Here is a 19258-nt window from a genome sequence, read left to right as displayed (position 1 = left end):
AGTATCTCAGATGAGATATTAAGACAAAGAACATTGTTTTGGTAGGTGACAAAATGGTTAAAAAAAGGCTTTAAATCAGATTTTAGCTCACACTTAAGTTTAGTTTGTCTCAGCTACAGAACTAAAATATGACCAAGTAAGCTGGCATGATCAGATATCATAACTAACATCAAGTATAATACTCCCAATGGAGATAAATTTAGATTTGGCTGTGATTTTCTTGGCATGCTTATATAAAATCTTAAATATTGGATTATGAAGCCTCTCTTTTCTACCTCTGGATAACTTTCCTTGAGGAGTATTTTTAGGGGGAGAAAGCTCTGCTGAGTATACCTTTGCTTTAAGAGAAGAGGAAGGGAAAACAGAAATATTAACTTATGCATCTCTGGATGCATAACTCTCATCTGGAGAGTTTTACCCATGCTGCAGCTGGACGGCTACCTCAGTTGTGTGAGCTAGTGGCTATGAATGAAAGGCATCAAATTTTATTATTAACTTGGGAGATAAATTTGCTATGCAGTATTGATGGAGGATATAGTGGCAGTGACAACTTCAAAGAAGCCCTGACATCTGTAAGGAATATAAAAATTCACTTTTACACAGTGTAGAATTTCACTTGGGCAACGTAGCAAGTAGATGCCAATAACTTTAAACAGTTTAAAAAGGAAACTACCACACAGTGCCAAATAATAAACTTTGCTATCATGGCCTGATGCAGATCAGATAATCTGAATCTTTGCTGGCAAACAAATCACTGTTCAGAGAGATAAAACATTACAGTAAAAGGAGTCTGAGACAAGCAAAGCCATTGGTTTTACTCCTTATAAACAAGTTACAACTTAGTGACCAAGGCAACTTCAATACACTCTTAAGAGAAGATTATTATATCTGGTTATGTATTTCACATGGTTTCTTATGTTTACATTCCTTTTTCTGAAATGCTATCAAAAGAGAACTTAGGGACCTTTACTGGACCACTTGTGAAAGGACTGGAATCTGAACTGAACCAAAACAGTTAACCATGTTGTTATTAAGAATATATGTGAAGTATGAAGCTGAAACCTAGAACCAAACATTCCCAGAGTTTGAACATTCACACTGCTTTGGTTTAGCCATCCATGCACATAGCTGCCATTCAGAAAATACATTACTGCTTTTGGTAGGTTCAGGAACGCACTTGGGAAGCAATCCTATCAATCTTTCCTATTAACAATGCTTTGGTTCACATTGTGAAGCTATCCTAGCAGGAACTGGATTCTTTTCACGTGAAACAAGATGAAAAATGTGATCCAATCTAGTGGACTTCCAAGCCTTCTGACCATACTAAAGATAGTGCAGAGGAAAACACCATAGTGTGGGCTCAAGGACTTAACAATAGCACACTGTTATACACATCTGTTCCCCCAGGCTACATAACTTGCTAACATAGACATAACAGCCTGGTACTAAGCCAGAATTCACTTACAGATATCCTCCTGCAGATTAAGAGATGGAGTTTTTATTGAAACAATTTTATTTTTTCAACATACTATGTAATAGGAAAAGGAATCGATTTATCACTTTTGGCAGTCATTATAATTATTATATAACTATTTATTTATCATCTGTGTTCCACAATACTTTTTCTCCCCCACTTTCCCATCAAGCCTGGACTATACATTTTACATGTTTGTCTTTTCTCTCTTCTTAATATCTTTGAAAGATCTGTGATGTCATTTCTAAATGGGAACAAGCCTTAAAGGAATTGCATCCTGGTAAATATGAAGGTGGCACAAGAATCGTGAAATTGACCTATAAGAACAGGTACTGTGTTTCCTTGGTTGGTCTCTCACTACTCCTGTTAATTAAACACCTGCAGAATGCCTTCATTTCTGCAGAAGGCCAGCAAAGTATAGCATTGGTAGGACCAAAGCTTTTTAGCAAATATGATGTCAACTCCTACATGTGACGCAATTTCTTCTATGTGCATGCAGTATGCATGTACAAGAGAGCACACGATCTATAAGTAAACCTAAAAACACTTTGCAGTGGTGGAATAGTCTTAAAATGGGTTAAAGGACTAGCTATAATATAATAAAACACGCCTGGCTCAATTTTGTTTGCCTAGATCCTAAAATGCAATTAAATAATGTTAGGTGAGAGGATGAGAAACCTGGAGGGATGGGGGAGGGGGGTGGAAATCACCACTATAAATGAAACTTGCAATTAAGTGAAGAATCATGAAGTTGAAAAGCATACAAGAACAACATTCTAAATGGCAGGGACTGTATAGAAGACATGTAGTAGCAATGCCCAGACTTCATAAAGAGAGAAATGTTAAAAGCCAGATGAGGAAAGATAGAGAAGAAAACAATGAAACACAGATCTAAAACAAAAACTGGACCAAGTTCATCACCTATAATAAAGACAAGAATTCTGAATCAAAATGAATAGAAATCTGTGTATGGGAACAAGTAATGGCCTTCCACACATGAATTCCATTTTCAGGGGAAATAAAGCCTCACCCAAATTAGAAAAGTCAAAGTCTTGTATTGAACACAAAGATTTTGGCAACTGTAACGATGGAAATAGATTTCTGGGAGCTCTATTAGCTGGTTTAACAGCAATAGAAGCAGAAGTTATTACTTTTTTACTAAGAAGGATTTTTTTGTTGTTGTTTTTTGTTAAGGAGTGACTCTTTGCAGTATTATTTTGTTAGACTGGAATGTGCCTAGGCTGGGCAGCAAGGATATTTTGATAAGGTCTTTCCAAGGTTGGATTGTTCTAAACTGAAGGACCCTGATTAGACATGTAAGGCCACTATGGTCCTAATGGTCTTGTCTTAAATTGTCATAAAAATTGATACAATGATCCACTGGAATGAATATCTTGTGTGGCATCATGGAATATAGGGTCACTGCTGTAGCTTTAAATTAGTATTTGAGTTAGATGATGTGAGCTGTAAATAGGCATGCATGAGGAATCTGCCCAGAAAGCATTCCCCACACCTGTGTCTTCAACCTCCATCAGTCATATTGCTGATATGACCAGGTCAAAGAAATTAAGTGCAAAGAGAATAAATCAAAGTTTCCTAGGAGTATTGCAAGAACGCTTCTTTCATTTTTGCAGTAAGGCCTGATAATTGGGTTTCTTATTTCCCACTGAAGAATTTTCAATAACAATTTCAGTGTAAGCAGTCAAAACAAAGTTGGCAAATGTAACAAGTCTTCAAGGCTGGCATGTAGAAGGTCACACAGTTCTTGCCTTACAGCAGAGACAACTCTGTATTCCGTGGTATGCAGAGAATAACATCTCTTAAGTTTTGCCTCAGTGGTTAATAGGAACAATGCTCATCTACCTTTGTTTAAGAACGTTTTGCTGTTTTGTCTTGGTTGGCTCACAGAATTCAAATAACTGCCAAAGTAGAAAGCATGATTTGAGCCTCCTTGCCTGAATTTTAATCATAAGGAAAGCACCTTAGCTTCTGAGCCTCTCTCTAATCACCTTTTAATACACAAAAGTCACTTTAGACCAAAAACAAACAAAATGCTTGTTTTTGCTCATCTTGACTAAAATTCACAACTCTATTCTCAGTCAGTTCACAACATGTTTTTGCCTGTACAAACTTCTACTTTCTAGGTTGTATTTTCGGAGCCAAGCTAAGGGTGAGACAGACCGGGAGAGGCTGCTGCTGGCATTCCAAGTCAGCAATGAAATAGCCAGTGGAAGGTTTCCAGTTAATAAAGAGTTAGCCCTGGAAATGGTTGCTCTGATGGCTCAGGTGAGCATTTTTCAGGATTCTTCATTAAATCTCCAGGCTTATATTTAGCATTTTACCACATAAAAGACACAGCATGAGTTGTGGGCACGATAAAAAGGATAATCATTTCTCCTTAAGCTGAAATTGTTGCATTTGTTAAAGCAATGTAAACTGAGGTGATGAAGCTGGAAACACTATCCACTCTATTTACAAGTAGGCTGTTGTTTTAATTGGCCAGATGAAAACAAAACCCAAAAGATTAGCAGTTACGTAGGAGCATCTTCATACAGGTAGCTGGCCCAAATCTTGTTTCACTTTTTTCCAGAGCAACAAAGAATTCCTTGAGCAGCCATGCTCCCTACTGCTGCTTTGTTGCATGCTTATTGTGGTAAATGCTATAGACAAAAATTCCCCATCCTGATGGTATTGTTTTACAGGACTACTAAACACAGTAGATATCAGAACGGGAATCCACAGAACATTCTATTGCACTAAAAAAACCTCATCACCACACCATGCTACAAACACTAACATTATCTTAGGTGGTGAACAGATAGGCAGTAGCAGATACAGTTGCTCTAAACCAATTTTGGATCACCCAAAAAAAGTAGAGGTCACAACCTAGTAATAGAAGAGGAATTGCTTACCCCTTTCCGAGGATCAAGGCTTGCTGAATACTCCAAGGGAAGAAATGCTTCTCTGGCAGCTGCCAGCCCTTAATGAGGTGAGGGAGGTTCTGGCTGCACAGATGAATTACTTCCACCTGTGCTCTCAGGGCTGGCTGTGCCCCCTCAACAGGTGCTCAATCGCTGGTTCAGGCAGTGACCTAACTGCTCCCATACAGGTGGAATATGGGGATTTGGATCGAACAGCATCTTCAAGTCCTGGGGGAGCATCACACTTCAAAATGCAGCATCTTCTCCATCAGGTCTTGGATAAATTCTACCCCAAACGCTACAAGAAAAATATTGCTCCTGAACAGCTCAAGTAAGTTGTTTGCTCTCTTAAACCTCACACTTATCACAATTTGGTATATTTGCTCTCTTCATACTTAAGAAGTTTCAAGGAGCCCTGTCAAGCTTATTTCAATGTAGAAGCTTAAACAGAACACCAGTGTCATAAAAAAGACTCCTTAACAAACACCACAGTAGATATCTCATACAAAAACAGTCCAATCATAGACTAACTTTCCCCAGGTCAAGAAGTTTAAGCCTAAGATGAATTCTACTTGTGAACACGTCCTTAGGGATGCAAAGGCAGAACTAACACAGTTACCTAGGCGAGACAAATCAAGACAGAGTGGAAGTGTGTTGTCAGCGCATCTAGAGCACACTATAAACAGGTTAAGATGAAGGTAAGAGGCTAACTGAATGCGAAGCTGGGCAGGATTTTAATGCAATAGCTGCCTGTTTGTTGTTGCAGTTGCTGATTATCTACACCAATGAACAACCAATGTGCAACTGGGATTCCTGGATATTACAGTATAACTAGCAGTGAAATAACCGGGAAAGAAGAGCAACTGCTAAAATAAACTCAGTTTGTACAACATACCCTAACTGGCAGTGCTAACAGCCCTGTCTGTAGTGCTTGTGTAGAACAGCCCTTTGCAATGAGAGGTACATTTAGTTATTGGTATAATTTTACTCACGTTCCCTTGAAAGACTTTATTAAATTGTGCTGTCTTGTGTCTTGGACTCTGAAAGGCAACTGGCTGACAGGCTGGCAACAAAGTGGATGGTGCTGCAGGGATGCTCTCCACCAGAATGTGTTCGAATTTATTTGACAGTGGCCCGCAAATGGCCTCTCTTTGGAACCAAACTATTTGCTGCTAAGGTAACAGAGTGCACCATTTTTTCCCCCTAAGAATGAATTCTATGAGCAGAACCATATCTACTTCCTGTGTTAACACAGATAGAAAATACTCCTAAAGGAAGAGGAAAAACCAAATAATGCTCCGTTCTCAACAGTCCTAGTATCACATTTGTTCTGAAAGAAGGAATATGTACCTTCTATCCACTAGGGGTTGCTAGCGTTCACTAAATAGGCACTGAAGCTTTTCTGACTATCAGTTCGACACAATATGAAATACTACCTCTAAACCCTTACCAAAGCTTTTATACGTAGATATTTTCTTGGTCACAAAGCTGCAATAATAGCTTAAAAAATACTATTTACATATCCCTGTGTGGAAAAAGGGAAGAGCTCCCCATTAATCACACCATGCAGCTGTCAGTACTTTCAAGTACAAGTATTTCAGTCCTGCTGTCTCACCAAGTTGGTTGCTTTTCTTACCATATGATAGAGGCAAGCAGTACTCATGTCCCATAGGAGAAATGTAAAAAATGAAGCAAAAAGAGAACCCCAAGTAAATATACAAAAAGTTACTTTTTAAAAGAAAAACAATGCTTTCCACTTTTGGCATTAAAGCAGAAATGGTTTTGGTACTTAAGGCTACTTGACAAGAGAATGCAGAACAGTTCTACCAACAGTTTAAATAATGTTGGCATTTCTGATAACTACCATATTTTGGTAACTTTGCAGTAGTTGAACAGCCACACAGCAGCAAATTTCCAGAAAGGATTCATGTTATTAAACAGAACAGATAATTGACATATTTGCCAAAATCAGTAAGAAAGAAAACTGCATTGATGTGATGGCTCTATGCATTGTTACCGTTGAAGCCAATGGGTGTTACTGCCTGATGGAAGTCAGTCACTGTAAGAACCAGAACAGAGCAGAACTGCCATTCAGTCATTGTCCCAGCATCACCCTCACTTTTAACTGCACCAAAACAACGGTGACAAAGATGTTGAGATTAAATTCCATCTCATGTGCTGCTAGTCTCCCAAATTCTATGTCAATCTGAAAATGCTTTTCCAGATTTTGAAAGAAATGCTCTTACAAGTCAAATCAGGTCAGATCAGTAAGTCTAGAGGATTCTTTCACCTCTACTTAATCCTTTAAGCACAAGTTTTATATAAGAAATTGCTTCTTTGCAGTATTCAAGAAATGACTCAATAAAAATGTTCTTTTTCTCTAGCCTGTTTTGCCTTCCTCATTAGAAGACTGTCCAGTCTGGATAGCTGTGAATGAAGATGGTATCAGCGTACTGGATTATAACACTATGGTATGGTGAGGAACACTGCTTAAAAAACAAATGTATCTCCCACAGGAAAACCTTCCCCTGAATCCACTTAAAGTCAGTATAAGTTTGTGTTTAACTTCAAATGGATCCAGAAGTTAATTTGTAGAAGCCAGAGATGAGGAAGTGAGGGCTATGTTTTAGAGCTACATAAACAAAGGAAAATTACAGCTTCGGTGTAAGGTAAAGCTTCATGTAACAGCTAACTGCCTTGTTGATGGGCAACAAACAGGCACAGGCATCTCACAAGACCTCAGTTCTATGTGCTTTACTACTACCGTCCGGTTAACAAAGTTTGCACCCTAGCTCTGAAGCATCAGGGCATGGAGCAAGGTAGGAAAATCCTGAAAATGTAATTCTCTTCTGAGATTTCTCTGCCAGCTGTTATCTGTACAGCCAATTACAGCCTGCAGTAAATAACAATGCACTAGTTTGAGGTGGCAATTTTGTCTCTTACAGAAGTATGACTCTTCATCTCTCTGTTGTCTGCAGCACTTGAAGTTCTCTTACTCATATTCTTCTGTGTTGACCTTTGGAGGCTGTCGAGATGACTTCATGATTGTAGTCAGTCAAATAAAAGAAAGGAGTTCTGGAAAAAGCAGCACAGAAAAACTCCTTTTCACAATGGCAGTTCCAAAGGTAATTACAAAACGCACAGTGAGTGTCTTTCCAGATGGCAGTATCTAAGCTGGGCATTTTGAACAAACCCTGGGTCTGGTACTTTGGGCTGCTGCACTAGCTACATACAATCAAGAAATTCCATGTAAACTGTACCATTTTATTGAGAGACTTACTCTACCTCTTCCAGACAGACCTTCAATTCGAAACTTAACAACTCCATGTGAGAAAAAGCCTTTTGCAAAAGTTATGTGATTGATAGGTTCTAAAAAAATAAATAAATCAAAGGGCACTTTTCCCTCTCCTTGTCTTACAGTTAATCATTTTCTTTTTCTCCCCCAGATTGTTGAAGCAACACTTCTTATCGCCACCTATATTAACTCCCGGTCGACAGCTTCGCTCCTACCCTCCACACAGCCCTCCCAAAGCACAACACCTGCCAACAGGCTCTGGGAGACTGAACGTCGGTGTTTTTTCCCTTCCGTGCCCCGAAGCACTAAGGGGCCAACCCTGCTCTGAGGGCTCATCCCAATTTGGGAATTTTTTGTTCATGGGGTTCTGGTTTGTTGTTACTTTCCCCACTGCTCTGCACCGAATTGCAGACCGCTAAGATTTTTGCCAGTTACACACCTTGTTTTAATGCGGGCTCTGGTTCTTTTTGCTGCACGTATTCTTCCATCTCTTGAGCTTACAGCTTTGTTTACAAGCACGTTTTCTTGAATCCCTCCAATTTTCAGCTTTGCACCCGCCCTTAAATCACTGCACACCCTATGTCTGGAACCTCAGCCCAGTTCTTAAACTAGCGATCTCTTGTCCTCGTCAGGCCCTTTCAATTATTCCCATTATTTCTTCTGTTTACATCAGTCACTGACTCGCTCACTCTTTACCTGAAACAGACTGCAGACACTGCAAGGCAGGTTTGAGTGGTGCATAAGCTTGACTTTGACAGAAGTGGACCAAGCACACAGTCTCAACAAAATTAAAGGCAGGTGCTGCACCACAAGCCAAGTATAAAGATGCATCCTGCTGAATACTGCCTGCATAAAGAGCGGCATGGCACTTCCTCATAAACTAGAGAGACACTGACAGGCTGCTACCAGAGTGGAAAGATTAATATGATGTAGTTTGATCAGGTAGTTTAGATGTAGCTTCAGCTCTGTGCTCTGGTTATGAACAGCCACTGTGTTAAAGTTTTGACCTGTGCTTAAATTCGCTGCTGCTAATCTTGCTATCACAATAGTCCTTTTGAAGAGACTAAGATAGTTTTTTGTATTTTTGTGCCACTGATTAACAAAACCAAGACAATTTATTTTTTCCTAAAGCTACACTGACTGCTCCCTAAAACAGATTCCATAATTCAAAGACAATTCCATGTCTCTGCCCCAGACATGAAAGCAAAAGAGATGCAGTTGTTGAAAGAGAATGGGAACTGAACTGACAAGATGTCATTTCAGGGGTGATTTTGAAGACCTGGAATAGGGAGTATAGAATAAGAATTCAGTGGTACATGAGAATCTTATCAACTTTAATTTAATGAAGGTTAAAACCTGATGTCCTTCCGTGTTGAGGACTCAGAACAGCTGGGATTGGCCCAGTGTCTGACAATGCCCTGGCTTCTGCAGAACGGGTGGCTTTTGACAGTTGATGCTGCTCTGTGCAACTGATGAACACCGGATCTCTGCTGCAGGGCTGAAAGAGTCACGTGCCCCACCACCACATATGTTCAGACTCTTTCCACTAATCACTGTTACAGATGTTTCAGGACATGCATGTGATCTCAGACAAAGGAAGACAAGGCAAGCAAACCTTTCAATTTTTGTCTGTCTTCCAGCAACTGGAACAGTCCTTCCCAGACCAGCTCTGTCCTTCACAGAAACTATTTCTTTAGATCTCCTGCTTTTTTCATGCTACTGGCTCAATGAGGAGGTTGTTAGCAAACATATCCTCAAATATTGTTCTTCAGATTTTCCTAAAGAGTGTTTTTTTGATGGGTTTCAAAGGGACTTTCTTCTGATTGGCAAATAAAATGGATTTTAAACAAACAAAAGAAAAACAAACATTCCTCTTAAGAACTCGACATCTATCTGGCTTGAGTTGAGCTATTTTGAGAAGCCTTTTAAGAAGTAAAGATGAATTGCCCTTTCAAAAGTACCTGAGTAACTTCATCATCATTCATGCATGGGCAACTTTCTCAAATTAAAACAGTGTGAATCCAACCATCATAAAGAATTCAGCAATAGCAAACCAAAGCTATTCACCAATGAACCAACCAACCATACCAGGGTGTTTTTTTTGTCCAATTCCTAGTATCTGTCACCAATCCTGAAGTATCCAATACACGGTGGAGCTGATACTGCGAGAAGTTTTTGTTTCAAGCTTATGGTGGGTACAAAGCCAAAAATCAAAATTACATGAGACAACAATCATTCTATTCGATCCCTTATCAGTATATCTTTAACATTAAAAATAAATAAATAAATAAAAGTGGTTCGTGGAAATTATATGATAGACTTGAAATAAAAGATTATATATACACATTATATATACACAGAGACCTGACCTGTCCATTCCGTAACGTACTCATTTGCCATGAATTTAAGGACCACCCCTTCAACTTATCGAAAAAGTAGTTTTCTAAGTCAACAATAATGCTGAGAAGGTATTGTTTTAGTCTCTTTATGTAATCTCCTTGCACACTTCTGATATACCCTCGTAGAGTCCAGTAGTATACATTATTTCTCTCTCTGATCTTAGTATGGATAAGCAAGTTGGTATAAAGACAGTGTTATTCCACTTCACTACTTAAGTTTCCTGTGACAAATGTTTGGCAGCCTGCTTCTTGTGTCCCACCAGTAGGAAGCTGCTTCAGAATGAGCTGAGCTCAGCCCATTATCATCTGTCCTGAAGATGCTCAAGGCATGAAAGTCTCCAGTTCACTGTTCTGAATCTGTGCTCACCTTATACTGCTAACACCCACATCTTTGTACTGGGGCAAACAGGAAGCAGAAATGCTAATAAACAAGAGCTGTCATGATGCTCACTGTTTTCTGCCATAAATTCACTCTAAATTCACAAACATGGCAAACGGGACTTTATTTCTTCCCTCTTTCTTCCAAATATTCTTTAATACTTGAGTATTTCAGGGACCACCCCACTCTGATGGATGCACACATACCTCCTATTTATAGGTTACTCGACTTTAAAACAGAACAAATTTTAAAATTCCTGTGTAGATACCTATTTTGTATGATTCTATGAGAAAGTTTTAATTTAATCAATGCTTTGGGCAATGATAATTGTAACAGTATAGAATGAGACAACAGCCTGTGTCTCTCTAACTGCTGTGTGTATGTAAAAGGCTGTCTTGAAGATACCACAACATTTCTGTTCTTAATAAAAAGAAACTATCTTGAATGAATTTGTATTTCTTCACAGAGTGAAAGAAACTATTTATCTTAAAATACAGAATAGCCCTGAAGTAAACATGTGTGGGCAATGACTGTGTTCGTTTCCAAAGTCATACCTGGTGCAAAGCTCCCCGTCTCCCACTCCTTGATTCTTCTAACTCAGCCTTAATGGTTCACTGCCACATGCAGGGGATATCCAAAAGACAGCTAAAACTGTTCTCCAGACTTCCTCCCGTGATACAGCTCCTCTTTCATCTCTTCAGCTCACATTCTCAAGACTCAGACATTTTTGCAGCATAGCCAGAGTCCCCAGCAGACTCTTAGGTCCAAGTCTGCCCACTCTGCTAAGATAACTTCTCCTCTGACACATTCTTCCCACAGCTCAGCAAATCTTCCTGCTGCTATAAATGCTCCTCAGTGTTCTCAACCATTTTTAATCTTCATGAAGAAACACAACCTGCCCAAAGCAGGCCTATAGGCAGCTCCGTACCCAGCTCCAAGTGCAACACAAGGTTTTCAGTCAAAGGACCTCTACTGCAGACACATTTCTCGAGCCTGCTTCTGCTGTCAAAAGCCAATTTCTGCCTCTTCCCCAGTTCCCCAGCTTTGCCTGGATTTGCCACCAAACATCAAGTATAGCATCCTTAACCTCAGAGGCAGACCTACCAGCTTGCATTGCAACTGAACCAGACTTAAAAATCCAGCCAACTCCATCATTTAAAGCACTTGTGAGAAGTGAAACCACAGAAGAAACTAAACACCTAGACAAGGTTACCCAAACACCGTGGTGCATCCCAAAGCTTCTGCCCTTAGCTTCAACAACCAGAGTACTCCTGTTATGTGAGCTAACCTGTATGCTGCAGCTCAATGCAAAAACCAACCAACCAAACCACTGTACATTATTACATCTTGACGGTGTTCTTGTGTTGCCACATCTTAATTCTAGAGAACATACCCTAGAGAACATACCCAACAATAGCACAGTGTTGTATGAAGATTAAAAGTGAGCCCAAGGCTTCTGCCAGCTTGCTAGTTTAGCTCTTGCTTTTTCCAATATTTCAATTGCCTTAATTACTTTCATAAGGAGTCACACACACACACACACACACACACACACAAAAAAGACTGAAAAATACCAACTAAAAGCTACGGTAACTTTTAAATAATCAACTAAGAAGAATTTATCTACATTAAGTTACTTTATTCACATAGCCATTATTATAATTTTAAACAACATATTTTTCTCATATCCTCATAGTAATTGATCTGTCTCTTATGGAAGAGGTTGGAAGGGAGCTCTGCTCCAACCCCCAAAAAGCTGTCTGGGTCCCTGTGGCTGGCAGCACACGGCTCTGGCTTATCAGCCATTCCTCTGAGATTGTGTCACTAGCAAACTATCAGCACTTGTAGGTACATCCCACCAGGTCCCGTGGACTTACAAATGCAGTTTGCGTAAGTATTTTCTGGTCCTATCCCCTTCCATCAAGGGTCTTCCTTGCTCCAGTACTTTCCCTTTCTATCTGTGGTCTGGGATTCCTGAAGCCCAGTATTTCTAGTGAAGACTGAAATGACAAAGGCATTCAGTACCCTGTTCTTTTCCAGGTCCCGTGTTACCACACCTCCACACCATTCAGCAGTGGGCTCACATTTTCCTTGCCTTTTTGTTACTCAAGTACTCCCAGAAGGCCGTTTTGTTACCTTTGGCATTCCTAGAAAAATTCAATTCCAGATAGGCTTTGGCTTTCCTAACCACATACCTCGCAAGCTTCAACAGTCTATATCGCTCCCAGGCTACCTGTCCTCACTTCTACCTTTTGGCATTTGAATTTTGCCAGGAATAACTTGTTCATTCATGCAGGCCTCTTGCCATTTTCGCTTGACTTGTTACTTGTTAGGATGGACTCTACAAGTGCTTGGAGAAGGTGATGCCTGAGTATCAACCTTGGACTCTTCTTCTCCCTAAGGTCCCACACCATGGGACTCTTTCAAGCAGATTCCTGAAGAAATTAAGTATGCTCTGCTGTGTTTAATTCCATAAATATAAAACAAAACAACGGCAATTTTCATTTTCTGTCATTATCTGAAATTCCCCTGTGGATCAGGAAAAGTTACTGAGCCAGCCCACCCTTCTATTTTAATACTCTTTCCAAGAAAGGATTATAAAGAAACTTAAAAAAACCCAAAGTATTTTTTTCTGTCTGCCCAAGGTTACAATTTGTGTTCATCAGAATTCTTGGTTCCATGGAAGTGTAAACATTCGCTGCATGTTCTTGTCTCCGCTTGCCATACTTTTTTTCCAGAGATGCGTGGAAAAACCTCTTCTGTCTGACTCTTTCAAAAGTTTTGCTCACCTGGTTTCATAACAGTCCATTTCTAGGTTCGCTTGTGTGCTTCACCTGACATCTTCTGCAACAGCTCTGTGACTCTGTGCGGGCTGCTGGCTATATTGTCATTCTTACAAGTGCATCACATTCTAAGCATTTAATTTCAAAAAGCCATGGGTCAGATCCGCTTGCTTTTCCATACATCTCTCCAAGTCCTGACACAAGTTTTCCATCTTGATTATTCGTTACATTATTTTACTCCATCTGACTGTGAAGCTGTTTTCCTCTGATCCAGGATTTCATGACAACTTTTGTACACTTCTATCAAGCAGTCCAGACGTGGTTTGGAACTCTAGAAATCAAGTCAAACAACAAAGAATCATGCTCTGAACCAGTTGTAAGAAAGAGAAAGGAATGTGGAGACAGCTGACACAAAACTGATGGCTAGAAGTATGCACGTGTAAGGAATACAACAGTAAGATATCGGTAGTTACTATCTCACATTAAGTCAATTGAGAATAGATTTCCTTTTTACATGCTCATTGAGAATTCATCAAACTCCAGGTGCTTTTTAATGTAAGTAGGTGACAAAAGAATGTAAAGCTATTGCACAAACTGCATCAGCTCAGGGATGAAAAGCACCAGACCCTGCAGCTGTCAGGTTAAAACACACAACACCATTCTCCAGTCAGCCTGAATCTCCCACCAAATCAAAGATCCTCTCCCTTCAACTCACAACGTACAGCAAGAATATGAATGCAAATCCACACCTTCCAAGCCATTAATTTATCTGTGAGGTCATACTCCCTCAAAGACCTCCACTCTGAAAAACTGACCTTCAGGACAAGGAGTTTAGACACTTGGCCCTTAGCCTCAGCTATTACTGTCAACAAGAGGACAACTGAAGGTTAACTGAAAGCATCAATTCATTTTCACACTAACAGAGGAATGGTGGTCAAAGAACAATGATTTTTCATCATTTCTAATCTGGACCAGCATGACAGTGAAAGCTTCCCAGTTCTGCAGTCCCTGTGGCCCCATGACTTTTGAGTTCCCAAAAACAGCATTGCTGTGTAAAGTCCATCTAATGCCTTTCCTTGCAACTGTTGCTTAAGAGAACAATAGGTCAACTCAGCGCAGAAGTGCTCCTGGGCACAGTGACATGCTAAGTTGTGTTTCTGAGGGCTGACATGGCCTTAGAGGAACAGAGACCCACTGAAGGAGATGCAAGAAAGTTACTAATTACTGCTCCTTCAAAACTAAGTAACTTTAAAGTGAGAATTACTGACAGGTAACAAACTGCAAACTGACATGGCCCTTTTCTGTTAATCCTTTGCCGGTGAAATCAACTCTGCCAATATTGAGATATTTTCATAGACTTGAGCTAAGGAGGAAAAAAAAAAGAAAAAGAAAAAAGGGAAAAAAACCAAACACACATGCCAGGAAGCTGGGAAGGAACACAGATCCTAAATGCAGCCTACCAAGTTGTGTATCCCTTGGACATACATGAAATACCTCACTTATATTACTGTTAGTAAACGTCTTCACAGTTTTGGGACCGAGACAGCTGTAAGCATCTGTGGATTAGAGCACTTATTCCTCTAAGTATTTAGCTGGAGACTTAACTGTGTCCAGTCATAAACTGCATGTGACTACCAACTGATATCCACAAGCAGTTGGTGAACAGAAAGTAAGATAAACACAACATCAGCAGTCTAGAATAAGGGGTACTGCTTACTGATACTCAAGGATCAGGGTATTGTTGAGTTAGGTACACACGGAGAGAAAGAAATTTCATCCCCAGAGAAAAGAGAGTCTGAGCAAAGCAGAGCATGAGATAGGCAGGGTATGAGAGAAACAAACAAGTTATTATACATTAAGCAAATTGCTCACAGCTTGTACTGTGATCTTTGTCAGCGGCTGTAGGGGAAGTTACCTTTGTAAGCCAAGGAAATTTTTATGAAATCTTTTTGGCACAAAGAGACAAGAGAAAAATCAACTACAGCACTATAATTACAAAGGTTATGTTGAGCAGGAGATCACACAGAAAGCTGTGCAAGTCCTCATTACCCTTCCAGAGCTAAAAACTTCTACTTCATGCAATCTGCTGGTCAGGTTCACATTTATGCAGAGCTCTATTCCCTGCATGGGGGATAAGTGAACAAAACTTTCCTGGTGCTTCAGTTTGTGAGACTTCAATACGGCTCGCAGCACACTGCTGTAAGATCCAACTTGAATGTGTGGTCAAAGAAAGGCGACCATAACCAGCTACGTGTGGTGGAATGAAGGTATGACGAGGCCCCTGATATACACACAAACCATAGACTTGTAGTGCCCCACTATTCAGTCACACTCACCTGAAAGAGTGGCACAACCTCAGACACTCCCTGAGGATCCTGGGGGTCCCGCAGGAGGATGCACAGGTAATAGATAACCTTTTGCTACAAGACAAACAGACAAAATAATTGAAGTCTGAAAATGCTATCAAAGTGCCCGGAGTCATCACAGAAAGAGGAATTTGCTCAGCCCAATGAGTTGAAACAAGTGTGTGACATTTTGTAAAGATAAATCAGCAGAAACATCTGTGTTTCAAGAGGGTAAATATTCTTGCTACAAGGTTATGAATAAAGCAGCTTGAAATCAGTCCCCTTCTCTTTTTTCCTGTTTGCATTCAGCCTCAAAAATAGGAGGATGGTTTTGCTCCACGAACATTTCTAGTTGAACAGGTGGCAGGTGGATTTCCAGAGAACCCATCCCTTCCACAAAGCCATTCCTCACCCCAATCTACCTGAGTTACTGACATTCAAGATATTACTAAACATAGTAGCAACAAAATACACAGGAAAAAAACAACAGCACAGGATTTAAACATTCCTGCTGACAACGCCTTTCTCTTACGCTTTTTTTGATGAGGACCATTTTACTAATGACTTGTTTTGCCTTTCTAAGAAGTTACACAATGTTGGAGCACGTTGAAGATTGTGGGGACTTAGTACGGATTTGTTTTCATCTATGATGATTTCACACACATCAGTGACAATGTGTACAACCTCAGTTCCCCGTAACTGTTTGAACTCAACAGTGATGGTGGCACAGCCCACCAAGTCTTACATAAAATTGACAAATAAGTGCAAAGGCTTTTCTGCCTCCTTGCATATAATGAGAAACCTTTGTTTCCTTTTGCTAGAAAACTTTATACAGTTCTATGCAAATCTCCAAGTCTTCCCAGAATGCTCTGCAGGCAAAACAACTCTTTTGGATAAGTCTAGCAGGAGACGACTCCAGGCTCAGGTACATTAATCTGCTGGATTTATGGGTGTCACTTTAAAGAGGTATCACAGCTGCCTGCTTCAGCCTTTTATGGGAGTTACAGCTTTGCACCCTCCCCTCAATGCAAGCAGTTTGGTGCAGAACGCCTGCCATTTCCCAATCACTCCAGACCGCAGTCAAGTCTATGTATTTGTATTTAGGCTGCTGTGTTCAACTGCGCTGCTAAGCCACTCGGTGAAAATACACAGTGATGAGTGCACCTGCAGGTATACGAGAAAGACGGTATGATTACCATGTGGATGGCTTCATTGATAACCACGTCCTTCACCTGGCTCATCTCAATGAAGGTTGTGCTCTCTTTCCCCGAGGCGTAGGATGAAGTCACCTGAATGCCAAGTGAGCCGATGACCAGCAGGGATTCCTGGTCAATTTTCACAAAGTGCAGGTAGACGATCAGGCCGATCAGCGTGAGGAATATAGCGGCAGAAAGCACCATACTATTCTGTAACACAAACCGAACAAAGACAGAGCTCTAGTCTTAAAACCAATTGAACTTAGACCAATATGTAAGTAAATACTGAATGATAAATCATAACGTGGTGGCTGCATTTACAAGGTGGTTTTACATAGGTGGAGTCCATTCGTTCAGAAGGTTGGCTGATACGTGTGTGATGGGATTTAAGTCACCAAACATCAGCCTTCATAGGATGGTCTGAAAGAACGACTTTAAACTGAAATCAGCAAGAACACTGTATTTCCTTGTAAAGTTACTGGAGAAATCTCATCCAAATGCAGTTGTATACATCAGTGACAGTGTATTATACAGGCATCTGTAGGGATAGAGAAATGTTAAATGTTTACTTGAACTGAGGATGGTGACCCAAAGAAGAATCTTTCAGCAAAAACCACTGGCATGGGCCTACTTAAGGAGATTCAAGTATTCTTCTTACCATGGTAAGTCCAAACTCATTCAAACTTTGTCTCTCTTCTTGCCTTAAACACCAAGCTCGAGAATGTCTGCTTCCTGCTTCACCTGAGGACAAACTGCCTTTTGCATGCTGCAACATTGGGCTTGCTGCTACATAAAACAATGCATGAGTTTACTAATACATGTTCCACAAGTCCTCTTTCCTCAGTAAACCAGCAGCATCAGCCAAAGACCTGCTAACGAAGGGTCTGCAACCCACAGCTGCTTTCTGGCATGTTTCAGAGGGTTCCAGACCACACACACCCATCAGCCCAAGTTAAACCTGACACATCCTAAGGGCTGGAATGCAAGGCTTTACCAGAACGGCACAGCTCTACCGTGCAAGCAGTGTTCTGTCACCACGTGAGGTAAAGAAGCGGTGGCAACATTCAAAGAGCAAGGAAATAGAGCTTTTCCCACACTTTGTCATCACGGAAAGGCAGTCATGAGTTACAGGCACTGAAATCAATGAAGATAGGCATTCAGATCTGGTCTGCTGGCAGAAAGGAATGACTGCAGGCACATACGGGCTGCGCGAGCGTATGTAAAACCAAGGTGGACAACGGCGGGTGGTAGCGACCGCATAGCAAATCACTGCCAATCGACTCCTGCCTCCCGCTCGGCCATGGGAAAGACCACTGAGAAAACCGAAGCCCAACAGCCGCAGAGCGGCCGCAGCTCCCTCCCCGCGCCGCGCAGCTCCAGCGGGGCACAGCCCGGCTCGGTCGGACCCGCGGACAGCCCGGATTTGCTCAGCGCCGGTTCGACAGGGCCCAGCCGACGCGCTCCGGGATCCGAGCGCAGCGACGCGCGGCGCCCGCCTGGAGGCGCCCACCGCCCTTCTCCGCCGGGGTCCCCGCGAAGAGCCGAGCGGGGCGGGGCGGAGGGTACCTGGCAGAGCACGAAGAGCCCGTAGGCCGCCAACCACACGGCGGAGGTGACGGCGCTAAGCGAGCGGAGCTGCAGGCGGGGGCAGCGCACGGCCAGCTCCCGGCAGGAAGCGCTGTGCTGGCGGCACCGCAGCGCCAGCGGCGCGCCCGACGCCGAGCGGTACAGGCGCTCCTCCATCCGCACGGCGCCACGCTTCCGACAGGAACGGAAGGGAGAGGAAGGGAAGGGGCGGGCGGCGCGTGCGCGCGGGGCGCCGAGCTGCGGTAGTCCGCCTGCCGTCCTGCAGCTGTGGCTGCAAGGGATGCGTTTGCGTTGTGCTCGTGTGCGCCTCTCACCGTGGCGGAGCACGGCAGGCGTTCTGCTCCCTGCTCACCCCTCTGCCCCACTACAACTTCCTGTGGGCAACTGCTTGCATTCAGAGTCCCTGCGTGGACGCCGCGTGTAAACAGTAGAGCGGCGGCAACGGGGGCCGAAGGGCTGGGGGTACAACCGGTGGAAAGAAAAAGCCCGTGTAGGCTGAGAATGGGACGCTAATATTAGGGACTGGAGCTGAGCTTTTTTACAAGGAGAAACGATGCTAAAAGAGACGGCCGAGGAGGTGGGCGCGGGGCAGGAGCTGGCGCCGTGCGAGGCGACGGAGCGCTGCGAGCTCCCGGCGGGCGGCGATCCCGTCGGTGAGAGGCGGGGAACCTGCCCCGTGCCGCCCGCTCCGTGCCGCCGCCTTCCTCAAAGCATACACGTCTGCGCACGGAAACTCGAGCGACGGTCCGAGCCCGGCCGTAAGAGCTCCGGCAGGACCGAAGTGTCGGCCCCCGCTCTCCGGTCCCCACATCCCCACCAGCGCCACGTGCCGGAGCGCGGCGCCCGACGCGCTGCCCGCCGTGCCCCCTCGCGGGCCGC

At 42.4% G+C, this 19258-nt stretch overlaps 2 protein-coding genes across 3 annotated transcripts in view; one reads left to right on the top strand and one right to left on the bottom strand.

Moving 5' to 3' along the window:
* Nucleotides 1-10911, top strand: part of PLEKHH1 (pleckstrin homology, MyTH4 and FERM domain containing H1) — a 48827-nt gene extending 37916 nt beyond the window's left edge. The window contains exons 23-29 of the mRNA XM_072338655.1: nt 1703-1803; nt 3619-3760; nt 4584-4726; nt 5443-5572; nt 6780-6866; nt 7374-7520; nt 7842-10911. Of these exons, the coding sequence (XP_072194756.1) occupies nt 1703-1803; nt 3619-3760; nt 4584-4726; nt 5443-5572; nt 6780-6866; nt 7374-7520; nt 7842-8018 (927 nt within the window). The 3' untranslated portion in view covers nt 8019-10911. The remainder of the gene's footprint in view (nt 1-1702; nt 1804-3618; nt 3761-4583; nt 4727-5442; nt 5573-6779; nt 6867-7373; nt 7521-7841) is intronic.
* A 1152-nt stretch (nt 10912-12063) lies between these two features.
* PIGH (phosphatidylinositol glycan anchor biosynthesis class H) lies at nt 12064-19188 on the bottom strand. 2 transcript variants are annotated; one of them, XM_072338722.1, is made up of 4 exons: nt 18359-19188; nt 16829-17002; nt 15588-15671; nt 12064-13582 (listed from the first exon to the last, which is right to left on the bottom strand). In XM_072338722.1, exons 1-4 carry the CDS (start codon nt 18533-18535, stop codon nt 13481-13483), a joined length of 537 nt encoding a protein of 178 aa, XP_072194823.1. In that variant the 5' UTR covers nt 18536-19188; the 3' UTR covers nt 12064-13480. The 2 variants fall into 2 exon arrangements, with proteins under 2 accessions (XP_072194823.1, XP_072194822.1); XM_072338721.1 differs by having other exon boundaries at nt 12067-13582; nt 16793-17002.
* Between the last annotated feature and the right edge of the window lie 70 nt (nt 19189-19258).

The sequence above is a fragment of the Excalfactoria chinensis genome, chromosome 5, assembly GCF_039878825.1.
Source record: "Excalfactoria chinensis isolate bCotChi1 chromosome 5, bCotChi1.hap2, whole genome shotgun sequence".
In the NCBI taxonomy this organism is placed as follows: Eukaryota; Metazoa; Chordata; class Aves; order Galliformes; family Phasianidae; genus Excalfactoria; species Excalfactoria chinensis.
The sequence above is the reverse complement of the archived record's forward strand: the minus strand, read 5'-3'. Positions and strand labels throughout refer to the sequence as shown.

Bases quoted from the DNA above. Each gene is read 5' to 3' on its own strand.
- PIGH (XM_072338721.1), bottom strand. From the start codon at position 18,535: ATGGAGGAGCGCCTGTACCGCTCGGCGTCGGGCGCGCCGCTGGCGCTG. The intron at 15,672-16,792 runs GTAATCATACCG...TTTGTCTTGTAG, and splicing joins TCAATGAAGCCATCCACATG to CAAAAGGTTATCTATTACCT. The intron at 13,583-15,587 runs GTGAGTGTGACT...CTTGATTTCTAG, and splicing joins AGGTTGTGCCACTCTTTCAG to AGTTCCAAACCACGTCTGGA.